This window comes from Amblyraja radiata, chromosome 1 (assembly GCF_010909765.2).
Source record: "Amblyraja radiata isolate CabotCenter1 chromosome 1, sAmbRad1.1.pri, whole genome shotgun sequence".
In the NCBI taxonomy this organism is placed as follows: Eukaryota; Metazoa; Chordata; class Chondrichthyes; order Rajiformes; family Rajidae; genus Amblyraja; species Amblyraja radiata.
In genome coordinates this window covers 107,053,720-107,067,649 of record NC_045956.1, presented here as the reverse complement: position 1 = coordinate 107,067,649, position 13,930 = coordinate 107,053,720, and the positions used below count along the sequence as shown (strand labels likewise).

At 39.5% G+C, this 13,930-nt stretch overlaps 1 protein-coding gene across 1 annotated transcript in view; it reads left to right on the top strand.

Moving 5' to 3' along the window:
* The window catches only part of nfxl1 (nuclear transcription factor, X-box binding like 1), a 124,348-nt gene that overhangs the window by 68,018 nt on the left and 42,400 nt on the right, over positions 1 to 13,930 (top strand). The window contains exon 15 of the mRNA XM_033028165.1: positions 3,171 to 3,192. Coding sequence (XP_032884056.1) covers positions 3,171 to 3,192 — 22 coding nt within the window. The remainder of the gene's footprint in view (positions 1 to 3,170; positions 3,193 to 13,930) is intronic.

The following is a 13,930-nucleotide window of genomic DNA, read 5'->3' as shown; positions in this document are numbered from 1 at the left end:
CAGGCACAGTCAACTCGGAAAGTTTGGAGTGTAGTAGCTCAGGCACAATGGTGTTGAATGCTTCATGAACAGAAATACAGAGGCTACACTGCATGATGCAAAACACTGGTTCACTGCAAAAATAGAATGGCCAGGTTACAGTTTGTCAAGAAGTACTTACAAGTGCAACCACAGTTCTGGAAAAAGTTCTTGTGGACAGCTGAGACGAATATTAATTTATATCAGAGTGATGGCAAAAGCAAAGTATGGAGGAGAGAAGGAACTGCCCATGATCCAAAGCATACCACCTCATCTGAAACACGGTGGTGATGGTGTTATGGCCTAGGCATGTATGACTGCTGAAGGAACTGGCTCACTTATCTTCATTGATACAACTGCTGATGGTAGTAGCATAATGAATTCTGAAGTGTATAGACACATCCTATCTGCTCAAGTTTAGATAATTGCCTCAAAACTCATTGGCCGGCAGTTCATTCTACAGCAAGACAATGATCCCAAACATACTTCCAAAGCAGCAAAGTAGTTTTTCAAAGCTAAAAAATGGTAAATTCTTGAGTGGCCAAGTCAATCACCCGATATGAACCCAATTGAGCATTCCTTTTATATGCTGAAGAGAAAACTGAAGGGGACTAGCCCCCAAAACAAGCATAAGCTAAAGATGACTGCAATTCAGGCCTGGCAGAGCACCACCAGAGAAGACACCCAGCAACTGGTGATGTCCATGACTCGCAGACTTCAAGCAGTCATTGCATGCAAAGGATATGCAACAAAATATTAAAGATGACTACTTTCATTTACATGACGTTGCTGTGTCCCAAACAGTATGGTGCCCTGAAATGGGGGGGGACTATGTATAAACACTGCTGTAATTTTTACACGGTGAAACCAAAATGTGTAAAAATGGCCTTTATTAAAATCTGACAAAGTGCACTTTAACACATGTGATTATTTTTGTATTACAAATCTCAAATTGTGTACAGAGGCAATTAAATAAATTATGGGTCTTTGTCCCAAACATTATGGAGGGCACTGCATATTCAATTAGTTATGAACTATGCTGTTATTGATTATTAACTTTAATGATTTAATTTCCACGGTACTCATGAAAATTTATTTCCGTAACTGTTTTGTCTATACAATAGTATCATAACTTTGATTCCAATATATTAAGGTGCTCTTTTGTCAATCTCCCAGTTTTTGAAATAACAGTAATAGGTACAGTAAAACTCAAATAATCTTGCACCCTAGAGTTAATCTAAACTACTGGATGCAACTCCTACAGACATCCCAACACAATGTCCTTTTTTTGCTTGTTACACAATAATAGATCTTTCAGAGAACCCAGTGAGTTTAAAGGGAATAGAAAGTAGAGTCTAGTGTGTTTCAGCTTGTACGTTTCCACTGACTGACCCCTCATGTACTGGTGATGGACACAAAATGCTGGAGTAACTCAGCGGGACAGGCAGCATCTCTGGAGAGAAGGAATGGATGACGTTTCGGTTCGAGAACCTTCTTCAGACTGGTTAGGGATAAGGGAAACAAGAGATATAGACGATGATGTGTAGAGATAAAAAACAATGAATGCATAAAAGGAAACAGGCCATTGTTAGCTGTTTGTAGGGTGAAAACGAGAAGCTAATGCGACTTAAGTGGGGGAGGGATAGAGAAAGAGGGATTGCCGGAGCTACCTGGAGTGAGATAAATCAATACTTATACCACTGGGCTGTTATCTGCCCAAGTGAAATATGAGATGCTTTTCCTCCAATTTGCGTTTAGCCTCACTCTGACAATGGAGGAGACCTAGGACAGAAAGGTCTGTAGGAATGGGAAGGAGAATTAAAATGTCCGGCAATCGGGAGATCGGGTAGGTTCAGGGGGGCTGAGCGAAGGTGTTCCGCGAAACGATCACCCAGTCTACGTTTGGTCTCGTCGAGGTATAAGAGTCTACATCTTGAACAACGGATACAGTAGATGCGGTTGGAGGAGGTGCGTAATCTGAAAGGACTGTCGGGGTCCCTGGACAGAGTCGAGGGAGGGGGTATAGCGACAGGTGTTCCATTTTATGCGGTTGCAGGGTAAGGTACTGGGGTGGGGGTGGTTTGAAATAACACCCTTGTAATGGGAAGGGATGAGTTAACCAGGGAGTTGCGGAGGGAACGGTCTCTGCGGAAGACGGAAAGGGGTGGAGATGGGAAAATATGGCTAGTAGTAGGATCTCGTTGGAGGTGACGGAAACTTTGGAGGCTCATGTTCTGAAGCCTGGCCACACATCTGGCCTGCACTCTGGACCTACAGCTTCGACTCCACATTGATCCGTAGACCCGATGCTAAAGCATCAACATTTCCATGTAATCAGATAACAGATAATCAAGAGTATTTTTTCATAACAATGCATGTAATACCATTTTCATTTCATGTTTACAATTTAATGCCAAAAAAGCTTTGCAATATTAGTGGAAACATTGAACTTCATTAACACATTGATATCAACTTGAAGAAGAAAATTGTGATTAGACAGTTAGATGTGAAGGTCGAATTTAGCAGGTAAGATGAGGATTTTTAATTTGGAAGTGAGATCGGTGGATTTTGAAAGGGGAATTTTGAGAAAGATGGAGCGAGGGTCCATTAGGCCAAAGAATGATTGATTTGTTGAAGAGAGATATTAAAGTTAAAAATCTGTTTATTTGAATCTGAACATCGATAACAAAGCCAACATTTATTGCCCATGCAACGTTGTCCTCAAAGATGGAGGTAGCTTACTGGGAATGGAGAACAGACTTGGAGAAACGTCTGCTGACAAATGTCCCTACTAAAGAATAGTTCAGTTACATTTTTCAAAAAATGTAACTGCACATAAAACTTTAAATTTTCAGAAGGAATTTATTGACAAAGTGAAGTTTTGTTTTCGTTAGCAAGATAAGTAAAGGTCTTTTTCTCCTTTTCACCAATTGTGTTAAAATAGTGCAGGAAAGTAAATAAACAATGCTCTTCTTATTTTCATTTCCTTTTGAGTTATTTGTGAATGGTTTGGATAACCAGACGAATGCTTATTGTATGAACATTTGGAATAATTTCATACATGTGATTCATCAGTATAAAATGTACTCATATCTTTGTATTTTTGTTTGGTTATTTAATTCTTCAATAAAATTCATTATTTTGTCTTGCAGGTCTTGCCTGGGAAAACATGAGGTGGGTACAAGTAGAGCAATTGCAGTAAAATGTATAATTAGGTTGATTATTAATGCTCATTGTGACTTTCTGGAAAATCAGGTTGAAAATGCCCCAGCTAAAGCTGTTGGATTTTAATACTTGTTGACATTTTGATGGAGTTTATTGCATTTTATTTTAAAGATACTTTGACAGATTTGTGATAAGTTCAGTTTTAATCCTTGAACGCAACTTGCAATCCAGTTTGAATCGTATTTTCACCATTATAGCATAGCTAGGCAGCTTTTAAATATCAACAGCCTATATAAAATAGTATTTTGCTCTGCATAGTTCAGACAAAGAATCCTTCCTTGTCATCCGCAATAATGCTGTTTATTGTGCAATCTGCAAATTTACTTTAAAAGATTTAAGGTAAAATATATTTTCGCAAGAGTATTTATTGTCAATATGAGTGACACTTCTACTGCACCACTTTTCAGAGTTAAGGGCCTGTCCCACTTAGGCTATTTTTTAGGCGACTACAGGCGACTAGGCTGTCGCCGGGGTGTCGCCTGTATGGTCATGAGTAGTCTCCACAGTCGCCCAAAGAGTCTTAGCATCTTTCTGGTCGCCGCTGGATTTTCAACATGTTGAAACATTTTCGGAGATAGTCGGCGACAGTGGGTTTGACGCCAACGAGCGTAGCTTGACTTCTCCTGACGTAGGTGCTATCGTAGTTGTCGCCAGGTTAACGTAGGTTGTCGCCGGTGCTGACTTTGTTTTTTTTGTTGTTAAAGTAATGATTCTCTTTCAAATTTTATGTTGAAGGGGGGTCCAGTCGCTGGTTTTTCGACGACTATGACAGTCACCTAAAAATAGCCTAAGTGGGACAGGCCCTTTAAGATTCTTTTCCTGTTGACTTTATCAGAATGTTGTTGATGTGAGAAATTAACCTAAATGTCTCTGAACAACCAGAATGGTTACTGGAATTAATTAGCAGATTGCAACTGTCTGAATCAGAGGATCAATCAGTACCATTTTAAATTTTCAATCTGTAATTTTAGTACACAATTATATACTTTGGTTCCAGTTAATTTTTATTACAGAAGTGAATTATTGATATAAAATGTTTAGACGGATATGGGCCAAATGCAGGCCAGAGAGACTAGCATTGATGGGACATCTTGGTCGGCACGGGGAAGTTTCCGTGTCCTATGACTCTGACTTTACGAATAATTACTTCAGCTGACAACAAACTTAGTTTCAGTCACTTAAGTTGGCTATCTGGGCATGGTCGTCTTAACATTACCACCTATTATCTACAGCTGCCCATCACTATTTGTTACCTGAGATTTTCTGCTCTATTACTGCTATTCTTTGTTCCATCAAGTGTAGAAATTGCTGATTGATTGAGATTTCTTAGATCTTTGTGCATTGATTTTAGCAGCTACTGGACTAAGTGGGACCCCAGTCACACGGAAGGCCTGGTCCCCCAAAGCAACCCGTTCCCCAACGCAATATTCCACCACTCACCCGTTCCCCCAACGCAATATTCCACCACTCACCGAAAGCCCCTAACTGCGCAGGTGCGGCACATTTCCCCTCATCCCCAGCACTCCCTCCCACATCCTCCCTCTTCTATCTCCTCTCCTCCTCCCCTCCTTCAATCCCTTCCTCATCTCCTTTTCCTTTCCCCTACCCTCAGTCACTGCCTCCCTCCCTCCCTCCATAACTCATCTCCCCTCCCTACCCCCCTCCTATCCATCTATCCCCACCTCCTCCACTCCTCACCACCCCTGTCCTCCCCACTATCCCTCCTGACCTCCTCCTCTGCCCTCCTCACCCTCTATTACCCACTCCCTACCTCCCCCACTCCCCCCTCCTCTCCATCTATTCCCCCCTCCTCCCCCACTCTCCATCCTCATCTCCCCCACTTTCCCCCCTCACCCTCCCTAGTCCCTCCCCTCCCTCAATCTCCCCACTCTCCCTCCTCACCTCTCCTCATCAGGATCTCAAGGTTGCAGCAGTCGGCCTTGGAGTTGGCCAGGCTCTTGCCGCGCTCCAGCCGGCGGTGATGCACAAACTCTGCTCACTCCGTTCCTTCAGCTTTAGTCTCCCCACCAGTTTGTGACAGAGGACCCGGCCAATCTGTGCGGCGATGTTGCACCGGAAGGGGCGTTGCCGCCCCGAATGACTGACAGGAGAGGAGACCATTCTGCGCATGCGCGGTTTTAAAGATTTTTAAACCTTAATAACTTTTATACTATACCATCGATCGGAACAAAACGTTGCATTTGAGCACAGGAGAATGGTTAGTAAGGTGGCGAAAAATCGTACCGGTATCGTGTACCTTTTTTGCGCAAATAGGAAAACCACGCAAACCGGAAGAGCACAAGATCAGAGTTTTAGTTATGTATAGATAGATTAACACCCATACTGAATTTAAGTAGGTAAAGACATAAGTTATCATAAAAAAATGAAATCAATATTTGTATCTGTATTAAACAGTATTGCAAATGAATTTGATAAATCCATAAAATGACACCAGATGCAAATATTAACCGTGAATACATAGTTGTGTGTGTGTGTAAGTTTAAAGAAATAGTTGTTATGAACCTATCAACTCATCCAAGAAGCATTGTAATTTTGAACCAGCAAATAAAAAGATTTGGAGACACAAGAAATTGCAGGTGCTGGAATCTTGTGCAGAGACTAAGCACTGGAGGAACCAAGCCGATCAGGGCATTTGCACCTCTGTTTAAAAATAACCGTAGCTCTCAAATCTTCTTTAAACTTTCCCCCTCTTGCCTTACACGTATGCCCCTAGTGTTTGACATTTTCTCCCAGCGAAAAAGATTCTGTCGACGCAATCCATGCCTCCAAAAATTTTCCATATTTCCATCAGTTCGCTCCTCAGCCTATGACACTCCAGAGAAAACCATCCAAGTTTGTCCAATCTGTCCCAATAGCTAATATACACCAAGCCTCCATATCCTAGCTATAATATGGCAGCCTGAACTGCACACAACGTTCTAAATGTGACCGAACCAAACTTTAAACAGCTGCAGCATAATTCGCCAACGTTTGATGCAATGCCCTGACCATTGTAGGCAAGCATGTCATATGCTTTCTTTACCACCCTATCCACTTGTGTTTCCACTTTCAGAGATCTATAGATTTGCACCCCATGGTCCCTTTCTATATCAATGCTGCTAAAGATTCTGCTATTTACTATACACTTTCCTCTTGCATTTGACTTCCCAAAGTTTAACACCTCATACTTGCCTAAATTAAATTCCATCTGCAATTTCTACGCCCATATAATCCATCTGATCTATATCCAGCTGAATCCTTCCTTGCTATCCACAACATTGCTGTTTATTATGTAATCTGCAAATTTACTAATCAGAACACCTACTTTTTCATCCAAAGCATTAATAGACATTACAAACAACAAAATCCCAGCACTGATATTTGCAGAACTTCACTGTCTGCCTATGTAAGAAATATTCCCTCTATCACCAACCTCTGTCTTCGATGACCAAGCCAATTTTGCATTCAATTTATCAACTCATTTTGATTCCAAGTGACCAGCCTACTGTGAGGGCTTCATTAATTAAATTTATTGATAATATAAATGTATTAGTTCCTCATTCAAAATATGCATCTTGAAAGCAACATTTACTTTGACAGATGTAAATTTTAAAGTGACAATTTCATAAATGTCTTTTTAATCATAGTTTGCCAATCTCTCAAGTAAAATGTCATGACGGGTACAAAACCAAGGTCATTATCTAAAATGTTCATAGAAATTGGTCCCTTTTGTTTTGCTTGCATTTGCAACAGACAGGTTCAAGCTGACAGCCAAGAGATAGTGTGACATGTCTCGTTTGCCTTTGGTGTTGCAAAGGTCAGTTATTCAGTTATAGTAAATGCTCCTTTGAAGTCTGTCAATGTGGCATCTGTAATCAGCCATTCTTCAAATGTCAGATTTATCGCTGCCACAGATTTTGAAACCTGGAGATGGTACGGCACATAACTTATAATATTGCATGGGCATACTTATTTTATAATCTTCAAGTAATTTTAGGAAATGTTGTCTACCAAGAAAATGTTGGTCTTGGTATGTGCATTAAAAATCTTGTGCTGAAGATTCGTCTTATTTGAAACTTAATTGATTATTTAGTTATGGAATAAGGCCCCAGATACATAAGTAAACGTCTCTATTGGGTCACTGAGTACTTTGAATGCACATTTTTTTCAACAATTACTCTTTGTCACATTTTTGCAGAAATGCTGACTGAGGGATATAGTGCAAAATGATATTACCATTACCTGATTTATCCAGGGGATTATTGCAGATAATTATTTTTCAATATGGCCTTTTGATTTTTTTTTGGTGAGAACATTTTAGTGTTTTTGATCACATAAGGGAATTCTTTTTTTTTTTTTTGATGTTCTGAATTGGATTGGTGAATATATTACACAAAGGCTGTGATTTTTGGCTTTGTTTAGTCTGATGAAATATTAACCCTTGAATTACCAACAGGTTTTGGAAATTACTTTCTCTCTACTGGTCAGATATGTTTTAGTTCATGCAATGCAATATTAATTTATATATTGTTATATTGAATCATGCTAATGAAATACTTGAACCAACATTTTGCTGAGAGTAAAATTTAAGCACTCCACTTGTTTGTACCTTTTCCAGTCTTTTAGAAATATTTAATCTCTTGTTCAGCATAGTCTAATTTCTTGCCTACTTTTTTAAAGATGTAATGACACCCCGTGAAAACCTTTATCTCTATCCAGACAAGGTGGAGGCAGAATTGCACATTTAAAAGATGCCTGAATAAGCATTTAAAAAGCCGTGGAACAAGAACTGGGAAGTGGGAATTTACCTAAAGAGCTCATTTTTTCCAAATCCTATCATGGCAATTAAGGATCTTAAATTTAAAGTAATTAGATAAATAAGAATGTAAATCCACCATTCGTAATAGTTATCATCATCATTCATCAGTTTACAAACTTATATGGTTCAATAACATCCTTCGCAGATGAAAGTGGTTCTGGATATTTTTTGCTTCCACACCCACAACAATGTGGCCACTTGCTCATTAGCTGATTTTTCAGTTAGGACAAGTTGATGTTTTTCTCTATGAATTTTGTCATTGACAGACATACCTACATCAGATCAAATGGTAATGATGAAGTTAGTAAGTTTATTCCCCTTAATTTTCTTCCATCAGTCACATGCACACGGTTCAATCTGCATCGGGAGCATCTTATTCAATGATGGTGCTACCAAATCACTGTTGGTGATAGATGTTGATGGTCAGCCTGAGTACATTCTATGTTCTATTGGACCTTGGATAGGTTGCTTATGGATTATTGCTTGCAGTTCTCTTCACCCCATTACAGGAAAATAGTGGAGTCTTTGGAGAGAGTGCAGAGGCGGCTGACCAGAACATTGCCTTGATTAGAGGGTTTCAACTGCAGGAAAAGGTTGGATAGATGGATGGTTTTACTCTGAAATGTTGGAGGTTGAGGGGACTTGAAGTATACAAAATTATGAGAGGCATAGATAGGGTAGGCAGTCAAAACCTTTCACTCAGGATGGAAATGTTCAACACTAGAGAGTGGGGAAGTGTGTGTGTGTAGTAGAGGAGTCATGACATTTTGGCATTATGTCATGTTTCTCGGAGTATGACTGTGTCAAACCGTTGCTTTAGCAGTTATTAGAATAGCGCTCCCAATTTAGGCAGATGTTCTGATGTAAGGAAGGTTTTGCAGGATCAGTTGTGTTTGTATCTGCCGCTGAAAGCGGTAACAACCTTTTATAGTTATTCGTACATTTTGATGTAGCAGTTTGATGAAATCCAGTGACCTGTAAGGTCATTCAGAGGGGCATTACGTTTGCCATATTGCCTTAAGTTTGTAGTTTGTACTTGTGGTCAGATAGAGCAAGGATGGCAGATTTCCTCCTTAGAAATACAGTAATGACTCGTGTGTTTTTTGATAGCCATGCTCTGCATACCCATATTAATTTCCTTCTAATTCCAGATTATTTCATTTAGAATTCAAATTCCCCAGCTGTCAAGGATAGACTTGAATTTGTCTGATTGGATTTTAGTCAAAATGCGTGGATTTCTAACCATTAATATGACAATAGGTGCAGGAGTAGGCCATTCGGCCCTTCGAGCCAGCACCGCCATTCAATGTGATCATGGCTGATCATCCCCAATCAGTACCCCGTTCCTGCCTTCTCCCCATATCCGCTGACTCCGCTATTTTTAAGAGCCCTATCTAGCTCTCTCTTGAAAGCATCCAGAGAACCTGCCTCCACCACCCTCTGAGGCAGAGAATTCCACAGACTCACCACTCTCTGTGAGAAAAAGTGTTTCCTCGTTTCCGTTCTAAATGGCTTACTCCTTATTCTTAAACCACACAACTTCCAGTTAGGTTCAAAATATAGATACGCAGTTTAATATTTTAAATTTATTTTCAATAACCTTTGAAATGAAGAGATCAGTACAAGTATTGGGACGACAGATGGCACAATGGGCTAAGTGTTCGGCTGGCGACCGGAAGGTAGCCGGTTCGAATCCCGCTTGGAGTGCATACTGTCGTTGTGTCCTTGGGCAAGACACTTCACCCACCTTTGCCTGTGTGTGAATGTGTGTGAGTGATTGGTGGTGGTCGGAGGGGCCGTAGGCGCAGATTGGCAGCCACGCTTCCGTCAGTCTTCCCCAGGGCATCTGTGGCTACAGAAGTAGCTTACCACCACCGAGTGTGACTGAGGATTGAATGAATAATGCGATGTAAAGCGCCTTGAGTATTAGAAAGGCGCTATATAAATCCCATCCATTATTATTATTATAAGTATTGTGTAATTTATAAGTAGTTCACTTTGCCAGTTAATTTAAATATTTAAGGCGCTCTTTTAAAAATAATATTTCTTTGAAGTGGAGATTTAGTTCTTTAGTTCCAATGAATTTCATGGGGCAGCCCTAAGTGAAGGAGGAACTGGATACAGCATGTTTGACCTATCCATGGATGTGGAACTCCAGGATAATAAAAGAGGCAATATGCCTCCCAGGCTGATGTCATTAAAGTGTAGACAAAAATGCTGGAGAAACTCAGCGGGTGAGTCAGCATCTATGGAGCGAAGGAAATAGGCAACGTTTTGGGTCGAAACCGTTCTTCAGACTTCGATTTTCCAGCATCTGCAGTTTCTTCTTGTCATTAAAGTGTTTCCATTTTGTCTGCACTGAAGACAAGCCACCAATGTTAACTGGATTCCATAGTCTACCAAGAATATTTATCAAAACCTTAATTCAAAATCAATTTAGCTCCTTGTTGCAAACCATTTATGTTTACATCCTCATAATTGTTTAATTACCTACATTTCTGTTTGTGAATTAGAATGGAGGATGGGACAGATTTTAATTAAGTATGGGACAGAGAAATTTGGAAGTAATGGAAAGGACAAAACAGAAAGGTCTTCATCAATCGACACAGTGGTGCAGCTGGTAGAGCTGCTGCCTCACAGAACCAGAGACTTTGATTTTATCCTGACCTTGCGTGCAGTTTGTGTGGCATTTGCACATTCTCCATCTAACCATGTGGGTTTCCTCCAGTTTCCTCCCACATCCCAAAGACACGTAGGTTTGCAGGTTAATTGGTCTCTGTAAATTGCCCCTAGTGTGTAGAGAGTGGATGAGGAAGTGGGATAACATAGAATTAGTGTGAACGGGTGATCGGTGGTCAGTGTGGACTCAGTGGGCCGAAGGGCCTGTTTCCATGCTGTATCTTTCAATTCAATTCAATTTGGAAGACATGAGTAGCAAAGAATGATGGTGTAAGCCAAGATCATGTAGAAAATATCAAAAGCTGCTTTGTTGGGGGGAAAAAAGGAACCAAGTCTCCAAGATGCTTGATCATATAATGGGGCACTGATCCTCACTTATTTTTTATTGCAACTGTGAGGTAAAGGAAAAAGAGGTCAGTGGGAATGAAGTGGAGAATTATAATAAAAGGCAAATTGAAGAATTGTGATTACATTAATGTACTGAATGTAGATTTGAAGTCGTTGAATTCATTGTCATATGTACATGGACAGTGAGGTACAATTACATGAAAGTAATACTTGCAGCAGCATCATGGGCAAATATACTAAAAAAACACACAAAAACAAAAAATATACTTAAATTCTGCATATGTATGAAATGCATGAGACTGCAAGACAGTAAAAAGAAAAAGACTGCAAAAACGTAGACATTAATGCAAAGCACAATTAGGAAAAAAAAGTCCATAGTAGTGGAAGAGATGGTCCGTAGTTAGTGTTCCATTGTTGAGGTAGTTTCAGGGTTGTATAGGTTTGTTCAAGAACCTGACAGTCGTAGGAAAGTAGCTGTTCCAAGAATCGGATAATGTGCAACTTCAGGTTTCTGTACCTCATGCCCATTGGCAGTATCGGGCATGGACTACGTGCTGATGATAGATGCTGTCTTTTTGTGGCAGCACCTCCTTTAGATACTTTTGAATGTGGAGAGGGCTGTGCTTGTGACCGACTGGGCTGAGCATACCACTCTGCAGCTTCTGGCATTCCTGTACGTTAAAATTGCATTTTCAGGCCATGGTTCCACCAGTCAGGAGAGTATTTGGTGACATGCTGAATCTCTTTAAGCTAGGGAAGTAGAGGCGTTAGTGTGCTGTCTTCGTGATTATATCAATGTGCTAAACACAACCATGAAGCAGTCATCTAATCTATCCCAATTTTCTGCATTTTCCTTGTTTAGTCAGAGTTGAATTCTGTAGTTTGCTTCCATTCTGGTCTTTCTCCACTTTTTCTCCCTTCTCTCCCTTCCTTATTTTCTCTCCTCTCCCTCTTTTGTTCACCTCTTTGCCTTTTTTTGTTCCTTTCCTCTATTTCCCTTTTCTTGATTCCTCTTCCTCTCCATTTTCTCTCTTTCTCTGTCTCCCTTTTCTCTCTTTGTCTGTCCCCAACACTGTTGCAGCATTTGATGATCTTCAGCATCACTACCCTGTATTTTCCATTAGCCACTTAAGCAATTTCTCACCAGACCTGTCGGCGCTAGTAATGAGAACAGAAACTGGAAGTGAAAGCTTTCATCCTTTGTCAATTTCCCCCCGATTCAGTGACCATATTCCACCGTAACTGCATGGTCTATTTGATAACAATAAATGTGTATTAATTGGCATTTACAGAAATATTTTCAACATATCTACCACTCTTTGCCTGTAAATGCATTTCCTAATTTAAGGTTACATTTCTTCATCCCCAAGATCCAACCAGCATAAGCCGCAAACGGCTATGCTTTCAATTCCCCTTGACATCTTAAATTTCAATTGAATTATGATTTAACCTACTCGGTTACAGAAAGTAGAACTCTAATTCTTGTAATATATTCTTCAAATTTAACTCTTGGAACCAGGTTTCATTCTAGTCAATCTACATGGCACCCCTTCCTTAACCAATATTAAAATTATAACTGGAGCTTTCTTTGTTGTCTGAATTCCTTACATGCACGTTATCAGTGATGTTCACTTAATTTGTTGTTAATTGTAAGTTGTTGCTTTATTTTTGTCAAATGAACTGAATTTTTTTCAATCAACTTATGCATTTGCCATGTGACAATAATTCCAATATTTTTAATATACTGCTGTAGTACCAAATGTCATTTACTTATTACAGGAAGGAATGATACCATTGAAGACATTAGTAAATGGGGAAAAAATGAGAAACTACGGGTATTTAAAATCTGAAAAGCAGCTGAACCTTTGGAAATTTACTGTTTGGATTTAACACCTTGGCACGGCATAATCCAAAGGGATTTCATTGTTCGAATGACCACTTCCTAGTGGTACAGATTTCAAAATTTTATTGCCTCTTATAACATTTGGGATAGATTGCGATACAGTATATAATCCCACAACGTAGGTTGTGATTATTATAGGGGTGGGGAGAATACAATATCTGTTTTTTTTCATTTCAGGGTAACTTTTAGAAAGTGAGTTATAGGTCTTAAAGTATTGTTTGGAGAATACACATTCATACGATTACTGTGGACTTTTCCCAAATGCTCCATTTTCTCCTTGATTCTAAAACCATGTTGATTAGTAGGTCAGTTGGCTACTGTAAACTACAGCTAGAGTAGGGACCTGACAAGATAATTTGTTTCCATGTTTATGTTGGATGAAACTATTTGAGGTGAGATCAGAATTATGTAAAGAATGGAAGAATTATTGGTGATTTTTATTTTGTCTTAGATGCTGGAAGTATGTGAATTGTATAAAAATTTGTTAAATTGGGATCTTACATTCCAGTGTCTAAACGGTTTTCATTATAGATGGTTCAACATGGTATTAATTTTTTCCCCTGTTGTCAAAAACTCTAAGGAAGGAGAATAAATGAGAAAATTGTAACTATAATTTGAGTATGTATTGGCAAAATTGGATACAAATGAGATATTGTACAGACATTGAGGCATGATGAACAAAAACACTATTGTGTTCTTTTCCTTTAAAAAAATCTTTCTCAGAGGATTAAGGATGATTCTGTTTCAGTAGTTTAGGAGGTGATGTGCTCCTTGCATCACTTGCTCTGAATTTCACAAGTTGGCTGTGACCAGATGTCTGAGAAGAGCTGTCTTCGTGGGATCCTTGAGAGTTTCAGTATTGATCTTCTCATGGCACTATTTTTGTCGATGCTGTTGTTTTAGGGTTAGGTTGATGGAGAAAATAGAACTGGTTAAGC